The sequence below is a fragment of the Exophiala viscosa genome, assembly GCF_022695815.1.
Source record: "Exophiala viscosa unplaced genomic scaffold EDD37scaffold_2, whole genome shotgun sequence".
Lineage (NCBI taxonomy): Eukaryota > Fungi > Ascomycota > Eurotiomycetes > Chaetothyriales > Herpotrichiellaceae > Exophiala > Exophiala viscosa.
Window position 1 is genome coordinate 605415 of NW_026944354.1, and position 22169 is coordinate 627583.

At 51.8% G+C, this 22169-nt stretch overlaps 9 protein-coding genes across 9 annotated transcripts; 4 read left to right on the forward strand and 5 right to left on the reverse strand.

Moving 5' to 3' along the window:
* Positions 1–587: 587 nt before the first annotated feature.
* EDD37DRAFT_605582 (uncharacterized protein) lies at positions 588–2084 on the forward strand (the record flags this gene model as incomplete). The annotated part of the gene is made up of 1 exon (XM_062814822.1): positions 588–2084. One exon carries the CDS (start codon positions 588–590, stop codon positions 2082–2084), a length of 1497 nt encoding a protein of 498 aa, XP_062672636.1.
* A 1457-nt stretch (positions 2085–3541) lies between these two features.
* EDD37DRAFT_646451 (osomolarity two-component system, response regulator SSK1) lies at positions 3542–6008 on the forward strand (the record flags this gene model as incomplete). The annotated part of the gene is made up of 3 exons (XM_062817736.1): positions 3542–4829; positions 4875–5536; positions 5589–6008. 3 exons carry the CDS (start codon positions 3542–3544, stop codon positions 6006–6008), a joined length of 2370 nt encoding a protein of 789 aa, XP_062672637.1.
* Positions 6009–6624: 616 nt separating this feature from the next.
* EDD37DRAFT_228019 (uncharacterized protein) lies at positions 6625–8366 on the forward strand. The gene is made up of 4 exons (XM_062810491.1): positions 6625–6763; positions 6816–6917; positions 7118–7491; positions 7613–8366. The coding sequence occupies exons 2-4, from the start codon at positions 6874–6876 to the stop codon at positions 8227–8229; spliced, it is 1035 nt and encodes a 344-aa protein (XP_062672638.1). The 5' UTR covers positions 6625–6763; positions 6816–6873; the 3' UTR covers positions 8230–8366.
* A 359-nt stretch (positions 8367–8725) lies between these two features.
* On the reverse strand, positions 8726–9850 carry EDD37DRAFT_646453 (uncharacterized protein; the record flags this gene model as incomplete). Its single annotated transcript, XM_062817737.1, has 1 exon — positions 8726–9850. One exon carries the CDS (start codon positions 9848–9850, stop codon positions 8726–8728), a length of 1125 nt encoding a protein of 374 aa, XP_062672639.1.
* Positions 9851–10522: 672 nt separating this feature from the next.
* EDD37DRAFT_228031 (putative penicillin-binding protein) lies at positions 10523–12256 on the reverse strand. Its single transcript, XM_062810492.1, has 4 exons — positions 12038–12256; positions 11586–11968; positions 10936–11529; positions 10523–10873 (listed from the first exon to the last, which is right to left on the reverse strand). Exons 1-4 carry the CDS (start codon positions 12129–12131, stop codon positions 10742–10744), a joined length of 1203 nt encoding a protein of 400 aa, XP_062672640.1. The 5' UTR covers positions 12132–12256; the 3' UTR covers positions 10523–10741.
* An 8-nt stretch (positions 12257–12264) lies between these two features.
* Positions 12265–13438, reverse strand: EDD37DRAFT_620520 (uncharacterized protein). The gene has a single exon (XM_062815927.1). The coding sequence runs from the start codon at positions 13357–13359 to the stop codon at positions 12445–12447; it is 915 nt and encodes a 304-aa protein (XP_062672641.1). The 5' UTR covers positions 13360–13438; the 3' UTR covers positions 12265–12444.
* Positions 13439–13575: 137 nt separating this feature from the next.
* Positions 13576–16292, reverse strand: EDD37DRAFT_587158 (glycyl-tRNA synthetase). The gene is made up of 2 exons (XM_062814470.1): positions 14882–16292; positions 13576–14795 (listed from the first exon to the last, which is right to left on the reverse strand). Exons 1-2 carry the CDS (start codon positions 16159–16161, stop codon positions 13967–13969), a joined length of 2109 nt encoding a protein of 702 aa, XP_062672642.1. The 5' UTR covers positions 16162–16292; the 3' UTR covers positions 13576–13966.
* Positions 16293–16352: 60 nt separating this feature from the next.
* EDD37DRAFT_228050 (brix-domain ribosomal biogenesis protein) lies at positions 16353–17921 on the forward strand. Its single transcript, XM_062810493.1, has one exon. The coding sequence runs from the start codon at positions 16467–16469 to the stop codon at positions 17784–17786; it is 1320 nt and encodes a 439-aa protein (XP_062672643.1). The 5' UTR covers positions 16353–16466; the 3' UTR covers positions 17787–17921.
* On the reverse strand, positions 17922–22054 carry EDD37DRAFT_228660 (uncharacterized protein). The gene has a single exon (XM_062810500.1). It carries the CDS (start codon positions 21911–21913, stop codon positions 18056–18058), a length of 3858 nt encoding a protein of 1285 aa, XP_062672644.1. The 5' UTR covers positions 21914–22054; the 3' UTR covers positions 17922–18055.
* Between the last annotated feature and the right edge of the window lie 115 nt (positions 22055–22169).

Here is a 22169-nt window from a genome sequence, read left to right on the forward strand (position 1 = left end):
AACACGATTATCGCAGACGGATTCTTCTTCCCCATTGCGACTCGAAGCGGACTCGAATCTGTGGTGGAGCCCACTACCTTCCAGGAACACTGTCAGATACTGTACCTCGCGCATCACTTCGACTTGAGAACACATTTGGCCTTCACATACGCGAATCTTCAAGACTATTTTCATCGATTCGACCGACTACTTTGAGTTGCGCCTCCTCATTTTCACTCTTCGGTACCATTTACTACAGCATCTTGATTCGGGTTGTACAACCTGTGTAACATGGTTGTGGACGAACCTTCTCTAGGCCGGAAATCCAACATTGTTCTCAAGGAGCATGCTAGATAAGAAAATTGCGAACCACTGGTCTTCAACTCTTAATCAACTAGCTTTGACCTTGCGAACACCGCAATTTTCCGGTACTTGATACATTATCACCCGAAACAGTCTGCTCGAGAAGGCCTCGTATCTGTCGACATCTCCTGTCTGAGGTCGAGCAGAAGTCAGTAGGCAATCACCCTTGCATTTGCGCTATGAGCGCGATTACTTTCAGTCCATCGGAGAGTCGCCTGCATTCGATCTTGTCGGACCCATATACTATGCCCCAGGTTCCCTCATCCTTGGCCCTGGAAGCGGCAGCACCTGAACGACGGATGTCGACCGCCCATGAGGGCACAATGGCATTACCAACAGTTTTTCTTCGTCGTCTACCAAGAAATACGACTGCCGAGGCAGTAAGAACTATGCTTCTCTTCGCCAAAGACCTCCAGAATACGGACATTGTTCCCAACGAGTACGAGGAGGATGCCGGGTTTGCTACCGCCGTTGCCCGCTTTGCATCCATGACAGGTGCCTCTGAGGCACAAGCAATGCTGGATGGCAAGCCTAACACAGCTGGACAGGCCAAGATGATTGTGACTGTCATTTCCAGTCCGTCGATGGCAGCTCGACGCAACACCATTGACCCCATGGCAGGCAGAAGGATGGCACAATCCGTGTCACCAACGCAGACCAATGCCACAAAGTCTTCGAGGTTCAACGGTACCTTCCAATCTATGGACAAGAATTCTCCTCCTATGGGATCCCCACCAGACTTCTCGTCGTCCGAAAGCGGTTCTCATCTGCAGACCATCTTTTCTCCTCAAATGTCCGGTACCAGTGTCGTGACGGACCGTTCTCGCAACAGCGGAAAGACAGTCATTGATGAAGACGGTGGGGATGATGATACCGGCGAGCTGCTGAAGGATCCCTTGGCATATATGAACAACTCTTCGGCGGGCAACGCAGGCAGAAAGCATGTCAACCCACGCGTTCCCACGGCGGCATTCTCGTCGCTGTCTTTGAACACGACTATGGGCAGTGCACCTTCACATGCTTATGCGTCACCACGGTCGGCTGCTCAAAGTCGGACACCTCACTCCCAGTTCTCTCCTGGAATGGGCGCCAATGGTCAATACTCGTCACCAAGCCAACCCTTCGTACGGCACAATTTCCCGCCTGCCAATCCCGCCGACCAGAACCCGCCATGTAACACACTGTACGTGGGCAATCTGCCCATTGATACTTCCGAGGACGAGTTGAAGGCCATGTTTTCGAAGCAGAGGGGTTACAAAAGGCTCTGTTTCCGGACCAAGCAGAATGGGCCGATGTGCTTTGTTGAATTTGAGGATGTCTCCTTTGCGACCAAGGCACTCAACGATTTGTATGGCGCCCAGCTGCATAACAGCGTCAAGGGCGGCATCCGGTTGAGCTTTTCGAAGAACCCACTGGGAGTTCGGTCAGGACAACCAGTGAGTGTGAATCCTACAACGCCGCTTAGTGCCACCGGAGCCATGAGTATGAGCGGGTTTGGAAACATGACTCCCGGAGCATTCTCGACAGCGGCTGGACCACCTCCTGGATTGTCAGCGCCTCCCGGCCTAAACATGTCCATGCCACCAGGCGTCAACGGAGGAGTGCCACCTTCGGCTTATGTCCCGCAAGGATACACTGTCGGCAATGGAGCCCTACCCAACATGCGAGCAGTGTCGATGAATACCGGACCCGCAAGCCAAAACGTTGGCGGTGGCTATCCTGATTACATGCTTGGCCGTTGATAGAAGGCTTATTGTGGGCTCACAAAACTACGACCGCACTTTGTTGCGCCTACCATCGACGGCAATCTTCCACTCAGATTACCTGTCGCATGTCAAATTCTCCTCAGCCAGCGCGTTGGGCACATTGGTCACGGAGGGCGTTTTGTTTTCATTTATTCATTGAAGTGATTTGTTTATTCACCTTCCTTCACGCACGAGATTCCCCATGTAGCGGACAACAAGCGAATGTTCAGGCAAGCGAAATGGCGTTTATCTGAAGTTGGAACCTTGGGTACATACATAGCAGCGGTAGCGGTCGCAAAGCATATGTGCAGGAGCGGGATGGGAATGGAAATGGGAACGGGAAACGGGAATACTGCTCACACTGTCATTATCGAGGTTCGTGCGGCATTGGGTTTTTTCTCCTCGACTTGCGAGGAAGCTGGCATACGTGGTATCTTTAAAGTGGTTTCGGGTTCGCAGTTGGGTTTGGGACATACAGTATCTTTTGTTTCGACATTGGGAACACGAAACAGCCTTTGACGATGCAATGGAGTGGTAGCATTCTATGAGGTTGGATCCGCGTGCATTGCAATAGCTCGAGTCAAGGCGTGAGAGAACTTATATAGGAAGGCGTTAAGGGGATGTTCCCATGCAATAACGAGGGACGAGCATGACTAATACAGATATGGGACGTCTATGAGTATTTTTCATGAGCTGTGAAAGAGCAAGGACGCAATACATCATTTTCGAGATAGAGTATCTATCAAACACCTGATTGTTTCTTGACGCCGGTGTAGTAAAGCTGGGGACTGAAAGGTGATTGGTCTCACTCTGAACTAGTTGGAAGGAGTGTTCAATTAGAAGTATCCAGAGGGCCACAAAGTGCTACCGGTTATTTGTGCCCTTGACGTGAACCTTGACCGACGCTGAATGTTGGTCGGTGCAGAGGAGAGAGACTTGGATTGTTGGAGTTGGATGGCCGGCGTTTGCGCTGTAACGCCAATTTTGATTCGCGACGTAGAGAATGCGAAACAACAACCAGTAATTCATACCTACCAAGAATACCAGATACCTGGGGAGCGCTCTAGGTGAACAACAATTGAATTAACACCAGGCCGTGACTTACGGATAACCTGAATATTGCCGTTGAACGATGAAAGGGGGAGGGAAGCTGCTGCCACGGCAGAACAACCTCTTGTCCTCCTGCATTGCGCATAATTCTGGAACTCTGACTTCTTGAATCCCCAGGAAGGGTAACCTCGTGATCCAGACCAGAGCAAAGCAAAGCAAAGCCAACTCATCTCATCTGTCTCCCTTACATTTCTGCCGCTTACTGTTCGACCAAGCAATGAATTCTACACTACGTTCCCTCACTACTTGATCTTTCCCTTCTTCTATTCATCACTCAACTCCAGGAAGGGGAGGTCAACCCCTTCCAACAAGTCGACAGATTGCATGGAAGAGTCCAGTCGGCAATGCCACTGTCCAGGACTCGATCTCTGTTCCGCAGTCTAAGTGGCCCGGAGCCTAACCATAAATCTATTGACGGGGAAAGCAACTCCAGCAGCACCAGACAAGAACCATCGTCGGGCTTCCAATTCCCAACGCTGTCGTCCCTAAGCAGTCTCGCTCTCCATCGACGTGGACGAAGGAAGTCTGAGAACACCAAAAGGAAGAGCGTTGGCAATAACAGTAACCGATCGAAAAGCAGAGACCTAGAAACGTGTGAGCGACAGCCGGAGCCCAACCCCAGAGGAGTCGGAGCGGCGCCCAATCGCAATCCTGATGGCGGATTGAAAGTGCCATCGGCTGCAGAACGACAAGCGCAAGGACACGCACCAGCCACAGCCACAGCTTCACCCGCTTCACCCGCTTCACCCGCTTCAACCGAACCCACTTCATTTTCTGCGACCACCACTCCTCATCATTCCGATACATCTACACCTCACGACGATCCCAACGGCACCGAAGACAACGTCGTCCCTTCTAGCTCCTCTAGTCGCAGGTCTCCTCTGAGTCCTGACACTCCAAACACCATTGCGACCACCCATCCCCCTGTTCCTCCACTCCTCGTCGTCCAGCGACCTTCCTCTCCTACAGTCCCGACTCTCCCATCACTAGCATGCCCCCGAAATGCTAGCGACCAAGCTATGCAGAGAAAGATCTGGGTGAAACGCCCAGGTGCTTCTCCGACCAGAGTTGAGGTCGCTCAAGACGACCTGGTGGACAATGTTCGCGATGTAATCTTGCAAAAATATGCCAATTCTCTGGGTCGCAGCATCGATGCTCCCGACGTTACATTGAAGATTGTCAGTCGCGAACAAAACAATAAAAATGTCCCTTTGGAGCGTCCCCTGGGTCCCGAAGAGCCCATTGGGTCGACTCTTGATACATACTACCCCGGCGGGCAGACTGTCGAAGAAGCTTTGATTATCGAGGTCAATACTGTACGCCGGACACCACGCCCATCCCCTCGGGCTGGGAACCACCAAGTTTCCTACTACTATCAGGACCAATATCGACCCGATGATGGCGCCAGGGAATACTTCCCCCCTATGCCACTTCACTCTCCCCATCTGGCGCATGTACCCCCTCCTCATGCCGTTCAACACTCCATGTCCGTCTTGACTACAGGCCAGTTGCCGCCTTTGCCCAGTCCAGGATCGCACGGGCAAAGGAGACATGCCAGACCCAAATACGGCAGACAACACACGAGCAGTCCCACCATTCTACATACTGTCCAGCCCAATGGGCAGGTCATAGGTAAGTTGACTTGACCCGTGGAGAAGGCTATGCTGATACGACCAGAAAAACAACCACAGATGAACGGCGCCATACCCACGGCTCCTCCGCTGCCTACGCCTCCACCGCAGGGACCTAACGACCACAAGCCATCCATCACCCCACCGAACCGTATCACCTCTCCTCATCTGGGTCAGAAATCGAGGAAGAGAAAGAACCCCGTTACTTCTCGGTCAGCGAGTGGTGATCATCCGTCCTCCAACCAACCGGCGTCTGCGGCTTTGCTGGACGGGACTGTCCCGCCCATCAATGTGTTGCTCGTAGAAGACAACGTGATCAACTTGAAGCTGCTCGAAGCTTTCATGAAGAGACTCAAAGTTCGATGGCAATCAGCCATGAACGGAAAAGAGGCTGTCGCCATGTGGAGGAAGGGTGGTTTCCATTTGGTTCTGATGGATATTCAGCTGCCAATCATGAACGGGCTTGAAGCGACCAAGGAAATCCGCCGGCTTGAAGCTGTCAACGGGATTGGCGTCTTTGGTGGAAGTCCAATCGAAACTCACCCCGGTCCAACACCCAAAGATGGAGAACCTCTGGGTGAGGCTGATGCTCTCCCTGATCGAAGTCTGTTCAAAAGTCCAGTCATCATTGTGGCTTTGACGGCCAGCAGTCTGCAGAGCGACAGGCACGAAGCATTGGCTGCTGGGTGTAACGACTTCTTGACCAAGGTAAGCATGTTGAATTGTTGATCGATCGCAAGTGACTAATTGTCTTCTACAGCCCGTCAACTTCATATGGATGGAGCGTAAAGTCACCGAATGGGGTTGTATGCAAGCGCTGATAGACTTCGACGGATGGAGAAAGTGGAAGCAATATGCCGATGAAAAGGCGGCACAAGATCCGGCCAAGAAGGCGGCCGAAGAGAAGGAAGAAAAGGCCAAAGCCAAAGCAGCTTTGAAGGCCATGTTTTCAAGGCCACCACCTACTGTTAAGAAAGACAGTGCAGACAGCTTGGAATCGACGTCTTCGGAAAGACCAACGCCGCCACCGACGTCGAACGGCACAGCTAAGAGAGCCAGCAGTCCAATCTCGAATGGTGGAGGTGGTGTATCGAGAGGCCACAAGAGTACCCGAAGTACTGCGAATGCTGGCAGGGGGAATCTTGGGAGCATGGCTGAGCAGGACGAGAACGAGTCGTGACAACAGTATTGAGACTACGCTGCCTCACCCGCGGGCGCAGCGCGCGCACTGTGGTAGAGTTCGTCCTGTCGACTCACCGGGTTGCAGCAAGATCTCCGCATTCTCGTCAGGTTCATTGGGGAGCACACATTCGCTTTCCAGATCCCAAGCTGAATCGCTATCCACAAGGCTGTCCAATACGCGGCTCTTGTTGGTTTGGCTGTTGCAAGATGAGAACTTCTCTTTTGTTTCTCACATCTGCAGCGTGCATATACATGGAGTTTTTCATATACCTTGGGCAACATTTTATTTTTGGAGGGTCTTCACACTTTTGCTGTGTCATTGGGCAGAGGCGTCCTTGTCTTGCGGTCGACGGAAGGCTGTTTGAGAGAACAGCGTCGAGGTGGGCGATCTTCTTGGAACAGGATCATTCGGACTAGTTCTCTGTTGCTTCAGTGGTTTGACTACATATAAGAGATTCTCGTATGAGTTTAATACCTGTTCCTCGGAGATGGGGAATGAAGAGATCAAGACATTTACCAAACACGTATCTTCGCATTCCAATATAGTAGCCTTAACCAGGACCTGTTTGATCGATAGATGTGGTAAGCAGGGACCATTGTAGTTGGCTATTGAACGTGCTGATCACACCAATCCAGTCTACGTTCGCGAGGCCAAAGAATTGGCTGAAGGGCGCAAGGCTGCCACGCTCCTTAAGTAAAACATGACGTCGGTCTATGTTCTCCAGCTCCAACCTGCGGCACGATTGATCTACTGTACGCCTCCACTCTACCAGATCAACCTGACCTGACCTGCCACCCTCTATAGCAGTTCTGTTCTCGGCTTCTGTTCCTGGGTGTCTTGCATCCCATAGTCTTCTTGCACCATGTCCGCGAAAATAGCAAAGACGATTGCTCGGCAGAAGGAGAAGTGAGTTCACTCTTCCCCCACCACTACTACCTAGTATTGCACGAACGATTCCACCGCAGACACAACCCTGTGTGTTTGTACATGCCCCGTACTGTTACTATGGTTGCTCTACCTTACTTGCTGCGGCTTGCTCTTGTCCCTTGTCTGGCAACGTCTTTTCTGGGCTCGGGCTCGTGCTGATGGGTGTGTCATGTGTACAGGATCGCCGAGGGCAACTTCTATGAAGCCCATCAACAATTGCGAGTCATTACTGCACGGTACCTCAAAGCCCAGGACTATACATCGGCATGCGACGTGTTGTACAATGGCAGCCTGTTATTGCTAAGGGCCGGCCAAGGCGGATCAGGCGGCGATTTGGCGTTGATGTTGTTGAACGATGTCTATACGAAAGGCGAGTGGGCGTGTACGGACGAGAATAGAAAGAGGTTGTTGGAGATATTGAGGGCGTTTCCCCCGGAGGAACCGACGAGGAAGAGATTTGTTAGTGAGACGGTGGCTTGGAGTGGGAAGTTTGGCGATGTGGAGAGGGGGAATGCGGTGATTCATGCTGAGGTTGGGAAGATGTTTGCTGAAGGTTCGTCTCTCTTGTCTCTCTCTTTCTCTCCATCGTGATGGGCCGGGGAGGTGCCCGGCGGGCGAAAACATCGTCGTTGGAAAGAGTCGTGGGTGAAGGACATGCGCTGATGCTTATACAGAGGGCGAAGTCTACGACGCAGAACGACATCTGATCTTGGGCACGGCCGATTCTGCACCAATTCTCGCAACACTGCATTACACATGGTACGCTCTCGACCAGCCTCACCTCGCGCCGATCTACGCTTCGCGATCGGTCCTGCCATACCTGCTCGTTGGAGATCTCGCGTCTGCGAACCGCGCGTTGTCGACGTTCACATCGCACCTCACCACATCCAATCCTGCGCTGCTGGCGATGTCGCAGCCTATCGAGTCGAGCAAGTCCGGGCTTACTGTGCGCGTGTTCCCATCGATTCCGCTGCTGAATTTTCTGGGATTGTTACTTCTTGCCGCGCAGAAGGGCGATTCAAGCTTGTTCAGACAATTGGCAAAGTACTATGCGCCGCATCTTAAAGATGCCGAGGGTCTGTGGGGTGATGCGCTGGCAAATATCGGTGAAGTGTGGTTTGGTATCAGGATGCCTAGGCAGGGTGGAAACCCGTTGTTTGATATGATGGGGAGTATGCTCTTCGGTGGTGGAGGCGGAGGGCAGCAGTCGACGCCGAGGTCGGGCACGCCCAAGGTTCAAGCGCCTGCGAAGAAGGAGATTGAGAAGCCGCCCACGATGGATCTAGACTGAGTACAGCGCATGACGGGCAGGGAGAAGATTTCATGAATGATATGACGAGCAACACTCGACTTGGAAGGAAGGCATTTGTCAGAGCGTGCGTGGTTGCGCCACAATGCGTATCACATTGACTGGGATTTGACCTGGTCTCATATTCTTGAGCATGCATGTATTATACAAAATCGCAGCCTCAGTCTCTGTCTGAGGTCTTGTCATCGAATTAACCCTGGCATTTCAACACCCGCTAGTCTCATTGCTCGTGTTGGCTCTTTCCTTCCATTTCATATGCAGACTGTTCACTGCTTCTCTGAAACTTTTGGTACACCTGATCTGTGTTGTTACATCATATCGCGCCGTATGTCACAGTGCTTTCCCAGCAATCATGATCCAACGCCCAACTCCATGCATGTTTCGTCGTTCATAACTCCCGTGTTGTTTTCTGCATGCCATTTCAGGCCTCATTTCATGCTATTCCACATCATAAACTCGTGACTGTCGTTTGTTCGCATCATTCGAAACCAAGATCACCTCCTGCGCCAATGCCGCCAGAGTCGCCGAACATCCAGGCTTCCTCATCTGCTCGCGCGACTTCTCGTCGTAGACTCGCTGTGATCAAACCCATAAGTTCCTCCTTCTCAGCATCAGACTCCGCGTCAATGTCAGGACCAGTGTAGATTGGCGAATGGTTCTCCTCATCGCCGTACTCGACATGGTAGCCGCCCGGGTCGATTTCATCAGCGTCGAGATCTGGATTAGGCTCGCGGCGGAGGCGTGTGCGGGCTTGAGCCTGGGCTCGTCGACCGATTCTGCTGTGGCTGTGGTGGGGAGGAGCCGGGATGTTTGAGGCGGGCGACTTGTTCTTCACTTTTGCGCGCTGTCGGGCCATCATGTCTTTGACCATCCGCTCGATGCGTTCGCGCCCGCAACGTTCTTCGTCTGCCTCGGCTTCTGCTTCTGCTTGCGCGGACATCGCGGCCATTGCAGCCTGGTGGGCGTAGTCTGTGTCCGCTGAAGCGGAGTGGAAGGATGAATCGTAGGCCTGAGCGGGGTCGCCGTGACCAGCTAATGATTCGTGTGGTTGTCCTGGTTCTATTATTTCTAGGCCTTCGTCGTCGGAGTCGCTGAGTTTGAGACGGCCTGGAAGGACTGGGAGGTGGGGAAGGATCGGTTTTCTTGTGATGGGGTCGAATGCTATGATTGAGGAGTCTGGGAAGAGCGTTGCTGTCGCTCCTGGACTGAGAGGTCGGTTTGGAGAGACGGTGGGATCGTAGGTGTCTAGGAATGAATTGCGGGGAGGAGATTGTGTCGGCCGCAGGAGAGGGTGCGCGAAGACAGGCGGATTAGTGCCATTTCCGGCCTGGTAGTTGTGCGTTGGGGAGAGTCGTGGTGGAGACGGTGAAAGCGAAGGCGTCGACACAGATCGTTGGTGTATTCTGCGCGATGGAGGTGGGGGTGGATGCGCGACAGATTGAGGCATCTGTGGCTCGTCTTGTGAGCCAGGGCGAGACACTGGTCGGCGCGAAAGATGTCCTGAGAAGAGGTTGCGGCGCACAGATGCTGTCGTGGGACCGGTCGCGGAGTGGAACGACGATGCCATCGGCGACAGCTCTGGAGGTGCACGCGATGAAGGCATATTACAATAGCATAATCGTTCAGTTGGTGTTGAGAATATTCGTATCAATTGTGAACATTTGTTTAAAGGTAAACAGACATCACGTGCCTCAAAGTGATATGACGTCTTTATCCATTGCCATTGTTTACACGCGTGAATATCAACTTCATCAGAGCCTCACAATGCCATGTGTGACCGCCTTGAGAAAGTGTTTTCCACCTGGCAAGTACTGAGCGGACGCATCCCTACAACCATTCAATTACTAGTCTCTGATCGACGGCAGCATTCCATGATCAAACCCTACATGGGCCTACCTTATCCGGCAGCCTGTTTTTCCGCTCTTCTGTAGACTGCGTTGACGTCGAGGCGAGCTCCCAGTACACAGGCCTTCTAAGGGTTCCCGCAGGTGACTGCCATGATGGTCGATGCTTTCGCCCGGCCAGCTCCCGGAGTGTAATAAGCGCATTTCGGCCATTTGGATGAAGAAGTAGAAGGGTGAAATTTGGAGGCTTGAAGAATCTAAAGGGTGTTGAGGGTAGTCAACACCAGATGTGGGAAAGGGATTGATGCTCTAAGCCCGACTGATATCTGGTCAAGGCTCTGGATCTTGGACATATGTCGCCAATCTGAGCGCGCGGGCTCGAGAACTCACCGAAGCAATAACAGGCTATCAAACTCCACATCAAGCGCAAGACCCTTGCAATCAAGCCGGCAAGGAGAAGATGGTAACCGAATCCAGCCTTCGGTCGCCTTGTTGCTTATATCGACGTTCGTTATTGTCATCGACGGTCGTTGTTGCTATCGATGGTCATTGTTGATACCGGTGATCGTCGTCAAGGCTCCTTTGATACCACCTCATGAACGAGAATACCTCATTTGGCGGCCTTGTCTTGAGCACCTTTGCAGCCGCGTTCACTTCGAGGCGAACTGTTGGTACACATGCCTCCTGAAAGCAAGGTACAAGTCCAAAGAAACAGGATCACTCGGCGTCGCCAACAACTGAGAGGCGTACATGCCACAAGTACCAGCTGAAGGGTCGACCCACTGTTCAGACGAGCAGAGATCAGAAATTCACATTCAAGAGCACGTCTGAAGCAACGACTTACCCAGTATGTGTTTGCATAACCGCTCCAGGTCATTGTACCTTTCTTGCACAGTCCATCGACATCTTTCATATTCAAGATTCCTCCGAGCCCAAAATTCCAAGCATAACTTTCGACACCGCTTCGGAGCATGCCACTTTCAATAGATTTGGCCATGTGAGCATTGAGGTACGAATCGTCAGACAGATGTGGTTGGAACATCATCTCGACTGTCTCTTTCATGAGCACTGTACCGTCATTCTTCAGCACCGCGCCAAGGAGTATGATGAAGTCGTTCGGGCTACAGCATACCCCTTGACCTCCATAGTCATCTTTCCAATCATATCTGCGGTAGGGCGGTGCAGATTTCAAGATGCCGGAACCAGTTCTGCGAGTCATTGGACACAGTCGGTCCCGTATGTGTTCATTCCCGTTCTCAAAGGCCCGGAATGTAGTTGATTTCATGTCCAGAGGATCCCAGATATGTTGTTTCATGTAGTCGCCCAATCGTACTCCACCATTGACTCGCTCGACCATCTGACCTGCCCAGTCGACGCTGACGCTGTACTCCCATCCTTCGCCGGGGTCGTAGATGAGTGGCAAGTTGAACTGTTTCGTCTGGTTGTGGGACCTTGGTTAGACATTTCCTCCATTCACGATGTGCCACAACTCACAAGGTTTCCCTTGAACGATTCCGGGTCGTTCTCAACCCATTTCCTCCACCAGACCAGCTTGGGCGAGGCGAAGCTATATCCCATACCACTTGAATGCGTCAGTAATTGACGCAAAGTGATCTTGTTGCTCGCCTTCTGGAATCGAGGCTCTCCAGTATTGCTGTCGAAGCCGACTAAAATATCAGGGTACTTGAATTCTGGAAGGACAGGAGAGATGTCCTCATCCAGATGTAACAGACCCTTGTCTACACATCGTAGCACGGCAATAGTCGTCATAAGCTTCGTGCATGATGCTATCCAGAATGTATGGTCTGATGTGATCGGCTGTGCCAGAGCTTCGTCGACGGAAGTGGTTCCCTGGCAATTGAGATAGCATATCTTTCCTGGAGAAGGATTAGCATCTCAGCTGTCGGTTGCTCGCACCAGGATACGGTCTCCTCGAGACCACTGACCTGATCTGTCGGCCGCAACGAGAACAGCTCCTGGAATCTTACGATCTGGTCCGGGATTTGCTGCCAGGCGAAAGACTTCATCAAACGAAGCCATGTCGGCTTCTGAGCTCGCGTGCCTTTCTCAAGTTCTCACCTCCTCCGTCGACCCAGCAGACATGGTGTTTTTGAAAACTAGGTCGAAGAATGTCGGATCTGGAATAGCTTGCTACGATGATTGCGATGAGGCGTACAGGATAAAAGGTATGTCATGGTTGAATATGGATATTCTAGTGCTAGCTAGTGCAACTAGGGTCGCAACCATGCTCAACATCGCTTTCAAGTCTACACTTATTAACCGTCACCGGCATAGTGCTCCATGTCGTCCGCATTTTTTCCAGCAGTGATATATCTCGACCAGTCTCACCATCCTATTGCTTGAGATAGTGTCTTGCCACGTCTGCAGGACTTGACCCAGTCCTCCCAATCAACCACTCCAAGATGTTCGGATTGCTATACAACCCTCTGTGATTGTAATATAGTACAAGACGTTCAATCGCATCTCGCAGAAACTGCGGGCCACCGTCTCGGGATCCAAACATCCGTTCAGAGAAAGTGCCCACAGCCTCGTCGAACGACATTTCCTGAATCTCGATCTCCTTCCCCATCGCTTCGCCAATCGACTTGATATACTCAGTATATTTCAACGGCATGGTGCTGACTAGCTGGTACGTGGCATAGAAATGCTTCGACCGCTCTTGGATGACTTTGGCCGAAGCTTCTGCGTAGTCGTGGAGACTGGTGAACGAGAACAGGGTTTGTACGCTGTGAGCAGCCCTGAAGACAGGACGCTCGGCGTCCTTCTGCGCTACAAGTTGGCCAATAGCATTGTCGGTAAAGTGACTTGGCTGGAGAATGGTGTATGGCAACATAGACTCAGTCAGATGTTCCTCGACATATCGTTTACGATCGTGGTTGAGCAGTTTGGTCAACTCCGGATGCAGTACAGAGCTGAAGACGAAGTGGGCGAATTTCGAACCCTGTTTCTGCGACTCAGTAATCGCTGCATCGACGATATTGATGCCATAGTACGTCTCCTTCCACGTAAGGGGTGGGCCAATGTAGTATATGACTGTGGCTCCCTCGAGGATTCTGGCACAGTCTTGTGGAAAATCGAGGTTTGCTTGAACGACCTCCGCCTTGGGATATTGTTTTTGAAGTCGCTCAGAAGATGCATCTGAGTTCACGACGAGGCGGAGCTTGTATTTTGGCTCGTCATAGAGGAGAGGAATGAGATGGCTGCATTGCTTGCCAGAGGCGCAAGTGAGAACGATGAGCTCTGCCATGGTAGAAGTACGAAAGTAGTGGTTTAACTTACTGTACACTTACCTGATGGCTAGACAACGTCAATTGCATATTTATACTTGATCTGCTTGTATATTACTCGCGGATCATACACGGCCGGAGATAGCATGGTTTGCTCCGTTACCGTATTGACTTTTTCCAGTCGTTGCATCATGCCATGTTTAGTGTGCTTAACGTTATTTGAAGTCAAAAGGAAAGATCTTAGATCATTGTTTGATAGTCAGATTTGATAGGTTCGCTTACTTCAGGGGTCTCGATATGGTCTCGCTATCGCTAATGCACTCGGCTTTCGGAAATCGGAGGGAGGCTCAAAAGGTCCCCATATGAAATCCAGATGGATATCAGCTTCACACAACGATACGACTACTGGAAGTATACAAGAAGATCGGGCTCAGAGTAGACTACTACACATTCATACAAACCTCTATTGGTGGAAGTACATAGTCCAGCATTTCCCGCCACGGTGCTCTGGCTATCTTCTCCTGAGGTGCCATCATAACTTTTCGTTCATCGCAAAAGATGATTGCACCATCATGGTAGGGTATCTTACAAAGCAGAAAACAATTCAACTGGCCACCCATCGCTCGCTTAGTCAACTTCCTGTCCTTCAAAGGCCGGCAGCCTCTTCGAGACCTGCTCCCACGTCTCCTCGCCGTCCACCAACGACTTGAGTGCAGCAATGATATCATCCTCGCTGGCACGGACTTGTTTTGTCGAGTCACGCTCACGTAGAGTCAACGAGCCGTCTTTGATAGTCTGGAAGTCGATCGTGATTCCGAAAGGCGTGCCAAGTTCGTCGTTACGAGCATACCGCTTTCCAATACTGGCAGACGAATCGTCAACTTTGTTGGGTACTCCAACCCGGCGTAGTCTGCTTGTCAACTTCTTGACAAATGGCTTGAAGTCGGGGTGGCTCGACAGCGGGACCAGCAGGACCTTAGTCGGTGCGATCATGGGCGGGAAAGAGAGCACACCACGCGCCAGGTCACCCTCGCGAGTATAGAAAACATGTTCCATCAAGCTGTAAAGTATACGCCCGATACCAAAGGAAGGCTCAATGACGTTCGGCGTATACTCGCGGGTATACTCAGTTCGCTTTCTCTTCTCGATCTTAACGAGATCACTGCCGAGTTCGGTCGTTCCACTTCCAACTCCTGGCGTCTGGAGCTCGATCTTTCCAGACTTTTCCAGGTCCAAGGACAGTTTCTCTCGTAGTTCTTGCGACAGCGCCTCCACTGCATTTTCGACTGCTTTCGCGTCTTTTCGGAATTTAGGTCCAAGCTTCTTTCGATCCAGATCAACCTGAAACTCCTCAATCACAAGTGGCTCTGCTCTAGTCTGGCGGACAACAAGTGGTGCACCAGTCTTGTTCATGTGAACAGTCAAATCGTAGGCACTTCGGTCGGCACATCCAACACTGCGAAACGTCAGTAAGCTGTATCGGTAAAAACAGGGACAATGCGAAAGGCTCGTGCTTCAACGGCACAGCCTTTTAGGGCTTACCATTCAATCCATCCATACGATGTGAAAAGTTCGGCATCCCAGCAGTCGGCAGCATAATGAGCCATCTCATTTGCCATGTGCTGTCTGAATCTTAGCTTTGATGGGTCGATCCCAAGCTTAAGCAGGAAGTCCTGGATTCTGACGAGGAAATATCCTAGTGTTTCGTTGTCGACCAAACCAGTAGAGACCGCTTCTCCAATGGTCACCACTTCGGTCTTCGTACTTCCAGAGAGTTGAACCTTTCGATTCAGGAGCGTAAGCTTCGTCTCCTTGACGTCCTCAAAGCGCGGGTGTTTCTTCCCGCCTTCAGGATCCACAAAGTGCTCGATCTCAGCCATTAGGAACTCTCGAACACGCAGCAATCCAGATCGGGGTGAGATCTCGTTACGGAAAGACTTTCCAATGGATGCCGAAGCGAATGGCATGGACTGTTGGTTGAACTCGAGCAGCTTCTGGAAGTTCAAGAACTGCCCCTGGGCGGTCTCTGGACGAAGATACCCATTCGGCTTGTCTGCGCTGGGTCCAATCTGAGTTTGGAACATGAGGTTGAATGCTTTAGGTGGATCCAGTTCTGCACCGGTAGTTGGGCCTTTGATGTTGAACTTCTTGATCAGGTCGCCGAGTTCGTCACCGCTGTAGTTGTCGATCTTCGCCAGAGTTTCTTCGTATTCCTGAACGACTGCATCGTCAAGCTTCTCAATCTTGGTGTCCTTGATCTTCTTCTTTTTCTTGGCCTCCTTGGCCTCGTCAACCTCAATCGTCATTCCTCGAGCATCCTTGTCAGCCCTCAGTCTGGCCTCCAGGACTTGTTCGACCAGGTGATCGGCACGAAAGATTTCTCCGCTCTTTGGGTCTTTGCACATCCAGTCAGCGAACTTATCGACGTGTCCACTGGTCTTGAGAACCGCTTCAGGTGTGAGCATTGTGCAGTCAACTTCCAGCATATCTTCTTCCAGCACAAAGTGCTTTCTCCACAGGTCGACCACATTGGCTTGAAGTGCACATCCAGGCGGGCCGTAGTCGAAAAGGCCACGTTCTCCGCCATAAATTTCGAAGGACGGAGTGTAGAAGAGTCGTCTTCGAAGCACTGACTCAATCACTCCGCGGTCCAGAGGTTGGCCTTTCTTCGTAGTCGCTGTAGCCATGTTGGGCGAGGATTTCGAGCGCTTGACGACCTGGGCTCTCAATACAATGGGAGTGCAAGAAAAGGAACGGACAGTGTGCGAAAGAGTGGAAAACTGGAACGGCTTCGCTCTGAACAGCGGGTTCCAAGCCAGCATGTAAAGAGGAGAGCAGCTGAAAGTATTGAGGTCGAGGTTGGTGGCTGACTCAATGTGTCTATTATTGAACAACTATTGGAGTCATTCTCGCACAGACGAGTAGCTGCGTGAGCCGCTGCCCAAAAAGGTCCCATACATCAAACCGGCTGATCTTCGGCTGTACGAAACAACTTTTTTATTTCGTCGCAGTGCAAAAGAACATCCCACCACACCACGTCGAGATCAGAGTGATTGAACGTGTGAGACCATCGTCGTCCTAATTTATCCGGATGCGCTAATCGAGCAAACGTCAAGAGCCTCCCAAGATGCCCTCCAGAGGCACAAAGATCTCAGACAAGGCCGCCCTCCCCTTCAAGACTTCGAACAAACTAAGGCGGCAAGACCTGCACGTCAAGCAGAAACGAGCACGGGATGCATTAAGGCGAGCAGAGCGCTTTGGGCGCAAAAAGGAGGAGGAAAAGGATCCCAAACTCCGACAAGAGCGATTACGGCGCAACGTGCCCATCACCATAGACAAAAAGCGAGTCTACGATGAAGTACAGGAAGAACCCGAGAGCGGTGGTCTAGGCCTGGCCTACGACGTGGAAAGGTTAAAGAGAAGGAAACTGGCAGAAGAGCAGGAACTCGTTGTCGACGCAAACGACGAGCAAGACGGTACCGACGAGGCGGATGACGACGAAGACCACGACTCAATGCTGGAGGACAGCGACGAGGAAGAAAAGGACGATAATGACCTGGAGAATCTCGAACCAGACGACCTCGACGAAGACCCTCTTCCCTCCAAAACACAACTATCCTCTTCCACGACACGAATACAAGATCGTGCAGCCTCACCAACTCGATCAACAACCTCAACGAACCTCTCCCTCGCCCCAGCAGCCCTCGCCGCCAAATTTCCATCGCTGTTTCTCGCGGCGAATGCACCTCTGCCTCCATCGCCGAGAATCCTGATAACAACGTCCATCAACTCGACGCTGCACACTGAAGCCGCCATTCTGACCTCTTTATTCCCCAATTCAAAGTACATCCGCCGCTCGTCTCATCGATACGGCTACAAATTCTCCGTCCGCGAAATCTCCTCCTTCGCCACGAACCAGGGGTATACCGCGGTCATCGTACTCGAAGAAGACCAGAAACGACCCTCGGGCATGACAATAGTCCACTTACCCATCGGCCCGACATTCCACTTCTCCATATCAAACTGGTACACGAGCAAATCGATCCCCGGTCACGGGCGATCGACGGACCACATCCCCGAGCTGATCCTGAACAATTTCACCACCCCTCTAGGTCTGTTGACGGCGCATTTGTTTCGGTCTCTCTTCCCCGCGACACCAGACTTGCAGGGCCGTCAGGTTCTCACGCTGCACAATCAGCGCGACTACATCTTCCTGCGCCGCCATCGGTACATTTTCCGCGACAAGCGTGCGACGGAGAAGTCGGTGGTTGGACCCGATGGGAAGGAAGTCAAAGGCGTGGAGGATATCAGGGCTGGACTACAGGAACTCGGCCCGCGCTTGACATTGAAGCTAAGGCGTGTGGACAAGGGGATCCAGCGCCGCAGTGGGCAGGACTGGGAATGGAAGGCAAGGATGGAGAAGAAGAGGACTCTGTTCCAGCTCTAGATGCTCCCAAGGCGAGTTGCGTTCGAGAGCAAGGAGAGAAAGATATGGGTTTGGAGTTGACCTGTTCAAAGAGCGTTTGCGTAGCTCATTCATGACAATCTATGATATGAATACAGGCGACATTGAGTCGCGCCCCGAACAAATTCATCCGCTGATAGATATCCAAAATTCGTGCAGACAGTCATGTCACCCATTGTTGTGTTTAGCAACGAACACATGCCTTGGGCTTACAGCCCCATGTAGCTCTATGACAGCTTGATCCTCTTACTTCACTTTGACTTGCTCTTTGCATGCTTCTGCTTCTCCATCACACCCTCCAAGACCTGTAATCTTTCGCGTGTAATCTTGATAGCATCCTCCATCTCCCTTTGGCCGACTTTCTCCTCTCGCATCTTGGCTTCGACATCATTGACTGCTTTGCTCCGTTGTTTCCTTTTCTGAATCTGTTTGGCAGCACTCTTGGCATCAGCCTTCGATGTTCCGGTCGAAGCCCCAGACTTTGGTCGCAACATGACCGTGTCCACGCTCGCGCGAGCCTCCAGCCAATCCCAAAATTCGGTTTGCTCTTCAGCCCATATGGAGTCATACGCCGCAATGCGCTTGGAATGAGACAAGCCGCTGTATGGACCCAGTTGTGTGCCTCGAGCCGGACCACGCAACCAAAGCAGCACGACCATGAAGGTCAGTACTCCAACAACAACTTGCATTGTCAAGACTGGTCTCAGAATGTCTGTAACGGGCTGGAGAGGGCCTCTCAACGGCTCCAATAGGCCCCAATTCTCGGCTTGTTTGTTGCCTTTGGCGACGACACCCTCCTTTGACTTCTTCTCGCCCTTGCGCTTCTTTTTTGTGGCGGTCTTGGATGTCTTGCTTGCACCAGTTGTGCCACGAGGACGTCCGCTGACAGCGCTCTTGAGGATCTTAACCAAGCTGTCACCATACTGCAGTTGACCGTCGTTCGCACCCTTTTCAATTGGTCCCTTCAGCCACGACTTGGCGGTCCATTCGATTGTGCAGTTCATCTGGAATCTAGTGGCGTTCCCTGGAGCCCATGTAAGACAGTAGCGGGTCTTCACACTAAAAGCACTGCCGCTGGGTACATCTGGTGTCTGGGTGGCGCAACTGACTGTTACTGCTTTCTCAAGGTCGAAAAAGTCGAGTGTCTCGGTTGTTATACATTTAGTCTGCTTGGGGCCAATGCTCCCTCCAAGTGGCTTGATATATGTATATTGTCGGCTCTTGTTGTCGTTGTTCAACCCCTTCTTGTCGTCCTCAAGTACAAGGTCTAAACACTTGCATTCGTCGACCAAGAACTTTCGAACAAATAGTCCCGACTCAGGGCCGTATAGCAATGAATATATCTGGCCTAATGGTGCAGGTATGACCTCGTCTTTACAGATTTTGTCATAGTGTGTCGCACTATCAGTGCACTCGGTTGGAGCATGAGTAGCTGGGCCAGGGAAGTCCTTGGCTACCTCTGGAAGACCCCCTTGAACAGCAATAGGCGGCGGAACGTCACTAGCCGTCCCAGCAAGGATACCAGCCGCCTGAGCAACAGCGGGTGCGTTCATGGCTGATGGTTTCCTGGACACTGTTTTGCCGTCGGCGAAGTCACTGCTAGCGTGACTGGGACTGCTGTCGGCAAGGCTTGGTGCACTCTCGTTGTCGTCGTCGGAGTCAGAATCATCGCTGCTGCTAACGTCGCTGCCCTGGCCACTTGCGCCGTTCTCTGCTGCAGCGTCGACAGTAGGGGTTCCTTCGGCCGCCAATTGCCTGCCATTCATACTCTTTTGGAAGCTTGCCGGATGACTGACGCGCCAGATACCGATGAGCAAATCATATGTCTGTTCGCGATACAGCAAACTGCGAAACGTGTGGCGTGCGTGAAGTGTCTGGATGGCGATGGCATTCGGGAACACCATGGCCGTACTTTCGCGCTCTATGCTGACCACTTCTTCGAACGAGATGACGAGTGTCGTGATCCAACCAAGAATATTGCTAGAAAAGCATATATGGCCTTCAGAAATGTAGATTCTGCCGGCCACCAAGATCTCCTTCTGTAAAGCACAACTGTAATCCTCAATGAGATAATCGTCCTCGGGAACACTCCGAAATTGCTGATGAAAATTGCGGTTTCGTTGTTTGGGAGCCACTGTGAACCCTGACAGACGGGGTCCTTTCGCAGGATTTGCCAATGCCGCAGTGCTAGCTACTAGCATAGCACCTATCGCAGACTGACCTGTGGCAGCTGATGATCCCCGAGATCGTCTCTTAGCGTTAGCAAGCTTGCTGCGAACGCTGTTGCTCCTCTTGACCGTACCGCCTTCACCATCGAATATACTATCATTTGGAGGCGTCTTATCACCATTGGTCTGGCCCGGAAACGCTTGTGAAGGTTTTATGCTGTTGAGAGGATCAGCGATCTCTGCTACCGGTGTTGCTGTATCGGATAGTTTCTCATACGCAGCCGAAACGGCGCGCTTTGCAAGGACGTCTTCTTCTTTAGCGGCTGCCACATCGTGTTCCATCGTCGAGTCCTTTCGCAGTTCTGTCAGGTCTGGCCGGACAGCGGATGCGGCCTTCTCCTCGGCATTCAAACCCAAATGTTCAAAATTGAGATCCCCAGTTCCCATGGTCTCGATTGCGAGTTGCTTCCGCGGAGAATCCACCTCGCTGGACTCCTCCTCTTCTTTGATTGGATCCTCATGAGGCTTTTGCTTTTGGGAGCTGTTGGAGGCATCTGTCCCTGCTCTGGCTCTTGTCTGTGCGATTTGGTTGGTGATGGTATTGGCAGCATTCTGTGCAGCCGACACCCAAGAAGAAAACAGACTCCCGCTAGGCGTACGCATGCCTGGAATTTGGGCGCTACTAACCGGAGACTCAGACGTAGGCGTCAACGGGGCTGTAGTCGAAGTGGACAATTTACTTGGTTGATGGGTAATCGATGAGGTGGACCTTATCCTCCGATGGGATATCATATTCCCTGAGTGACTCACAACGATCCGGGAACCCTCAGTGGCAGGTTTCCCCTGTTCGGGAGATCCAGAGGCGTCATCAAACTCTGTATTCGGCTGTGTTAGAGTTGGCGGAGTGACTGTGGTTACGGGAGTATTTATGATAGCCGCTGGCGGTGTAAAGGGTCGTTCTTTGATGTCTAAGTTCGGCATAGACTGGTTCATAGGTGGGTTTACGATCGGCTCAACAAATGGAGGTTCCTCTGTAGGCTTTGAATCTTTGGGTTCCGCATCCTCTGTGACAAGACTTTGGCTGCTCAACGGGCTCGAGATCCCAGTAAGCAAGTCGGTCGATCTTCTCTCGGGGCTCACTTTCGGACTCTTGTTTGATTTGGAAAAGACATCCCGAAATTTCCTGGCCGGCGATTTTCCACGAATTCTGCTGCTGATACTGTTGGTGCGAGACCTCGGCCCCAAGGTGTCTGCTAGGTCGGTCAATCCAGGGTTGGACGCTAGCATATTCGGCTCAGCTACATCCTGACTCTTGGGAGAAGGCGAATCAACGGTCTGACCCGGTTCTATCAGAGTCGGGATGTTGTTCAGAGAAGGAGCTGGCGGAATATTCTGCACGGGCTGGTCATCACTGCGTGTGTTGTTTGTCGTGACTAAAGGCGATGACATGGTCAGGTAACCGATGTGTGACTCTCTCGATATGAAAGGTGGTGTTTCGATCTCCTCGTCATCTGTGAGCAGGCTCGTATCACCTTCGGCCGGGACCAGATTGCTGGATCGCCGGCTAGACGGATTCGACGGTGTCTCTGGGTTTAGTCCAGTCCCTGTTCGACCTCTTGCAAGTTCCTGTGTAACAGCCTTGACTTCTTCTTCGTGCAGTTTCCTCCTCTTTCGCTTGCTGTGTCCAGGCAACAGCTTACGCATGCCACTGCTTCCTGATTTGCTGCTCCCATCCTGACTGATAGACCGTCTCGTAGGGGACTTCTCAATAGTCAAGGAATCAATCGAGTTGGTGCGCAAATCCCGTATATTCTCGTCGCTGGGGATGTCCGCGGAACGTCGCCTGTTCGACAGGACCTTTTTGAGACCCTTCAGCTGAGGAGTGGGCTCGGGCATGACTGAAGCAACATTGGGAGAGGATTGAGCAGAGACTGCGGCCATTCAGGCTTGGGGCCGCGGTGTAGAAGAGACGGTGTAGAAGCCGCTTGTCGATTGATTGTTTTGGTCCTGCACCAATGGACTAATTGATGTCACACGTACATGAGAGAGTGGCATGTGGGTCAATGCGCATGGAATAATGCAGGAAATGCCTGCAAGGATAACAAGTAATGTCAATTGGTTGATAGAAGAAGAGAAATGAGTGAGTGGTTGAGATATGGTATGAGGAAGTTCAGTTCAACAAGGCATCGTGTCGTCT

What these genes read in the sequence shown, in the direction of transcription:
- EDD37DRAFT_228019 (XM_062810491.1), top strand. Translation starts at nt 6,874, where the DNA reads ATGTCCGCGAAAATAGCAAAGACGATTGCTCGGCAGAAGGAGAA. An exon ending in ATTGCTCGGCAGAAGGAGAA is followed by an intron (nt 6,918 to 7,117) that starts GTGAGTTCACTC and finishes TCATGTGTACAG; the next exon opens with GATCGCCGAGGGCAACTTCT. An exon ending in TGGGAAGATGTTTGCTGAAG is followed by an intron (nt 7,492 to 7,612) that starts GTTCGTCTCTCT and finishes ATGCTTATACAG; the next exon opens with AGGGCGAAGTCTACGACGCA.
- EDD37DRAFT_228031 (XM_062810492.1), bottom strand. Translation starts at nt 12,131, where the DNA reads ATGGCTTCGTTTGATGAAGTCTTTCGCCTGGCAGCAAATCCCGGACCA. An exon ending in AATCGTTCAAGGGAAACCTT is followed by an intron (nt 11,530 to 11,585) that starts GTGAGTTGTGGC and finishes TCCCACAACCAG; the next exon opens with ACGAAACAGTTCAACTTGCC. An exon ending in GTTATGCAAACACATACTGG is followed by an intron (nt 10,874 to 10,935) that starts GTAAGTCGTTGC and finishes TCGTCTGAACAG; the next exon opens with TGGGTCGACCCTTCAGCTGG.
- EDD37DRAFT_620520 (XM_062815927.1), bottom strand. Translation starts at nt 13,359, where the DNA reads ATGGCAGAGCTCATCGTTCTCACTTGCGCCTCTGGCAAGCAATGCAGC.
- EDD37DRAFT_587158 (XM_062814470.1), bottom strand. Translation starts at nt 16,161, where the DNA reads ATGCTGGCTTGGAACCCGCTGTTCAGAGCGAAGCCGTTCCAGTTTTCC. An exon ending in TCGTATGGATGGATTGAATG is followed by an intron (nt 14,796 to 14,881) that starts GTAAGCCCTAAA and finishes GACGTTTCGCAG; the next exon opens with TGTTGGATGTGCCGACCGAA.
- EDD37DRAFT_228050 (XM_062810493.1), top strand. Translation starts at nt 16,467, where the DNA reads ATGCCCTCCAGAGGCACAAAGATCTCAGACAAGGCCGCCCTCCCCTTC.
- EDD37DRAFT_228660 (XM_062810500.1), bottom strand. Translation starts at nt 21,913, where the DNA reads ATGGCCGCAGTCTCTGCTCAATCCTCTCCCAATGTTGCTTCAGTCATG.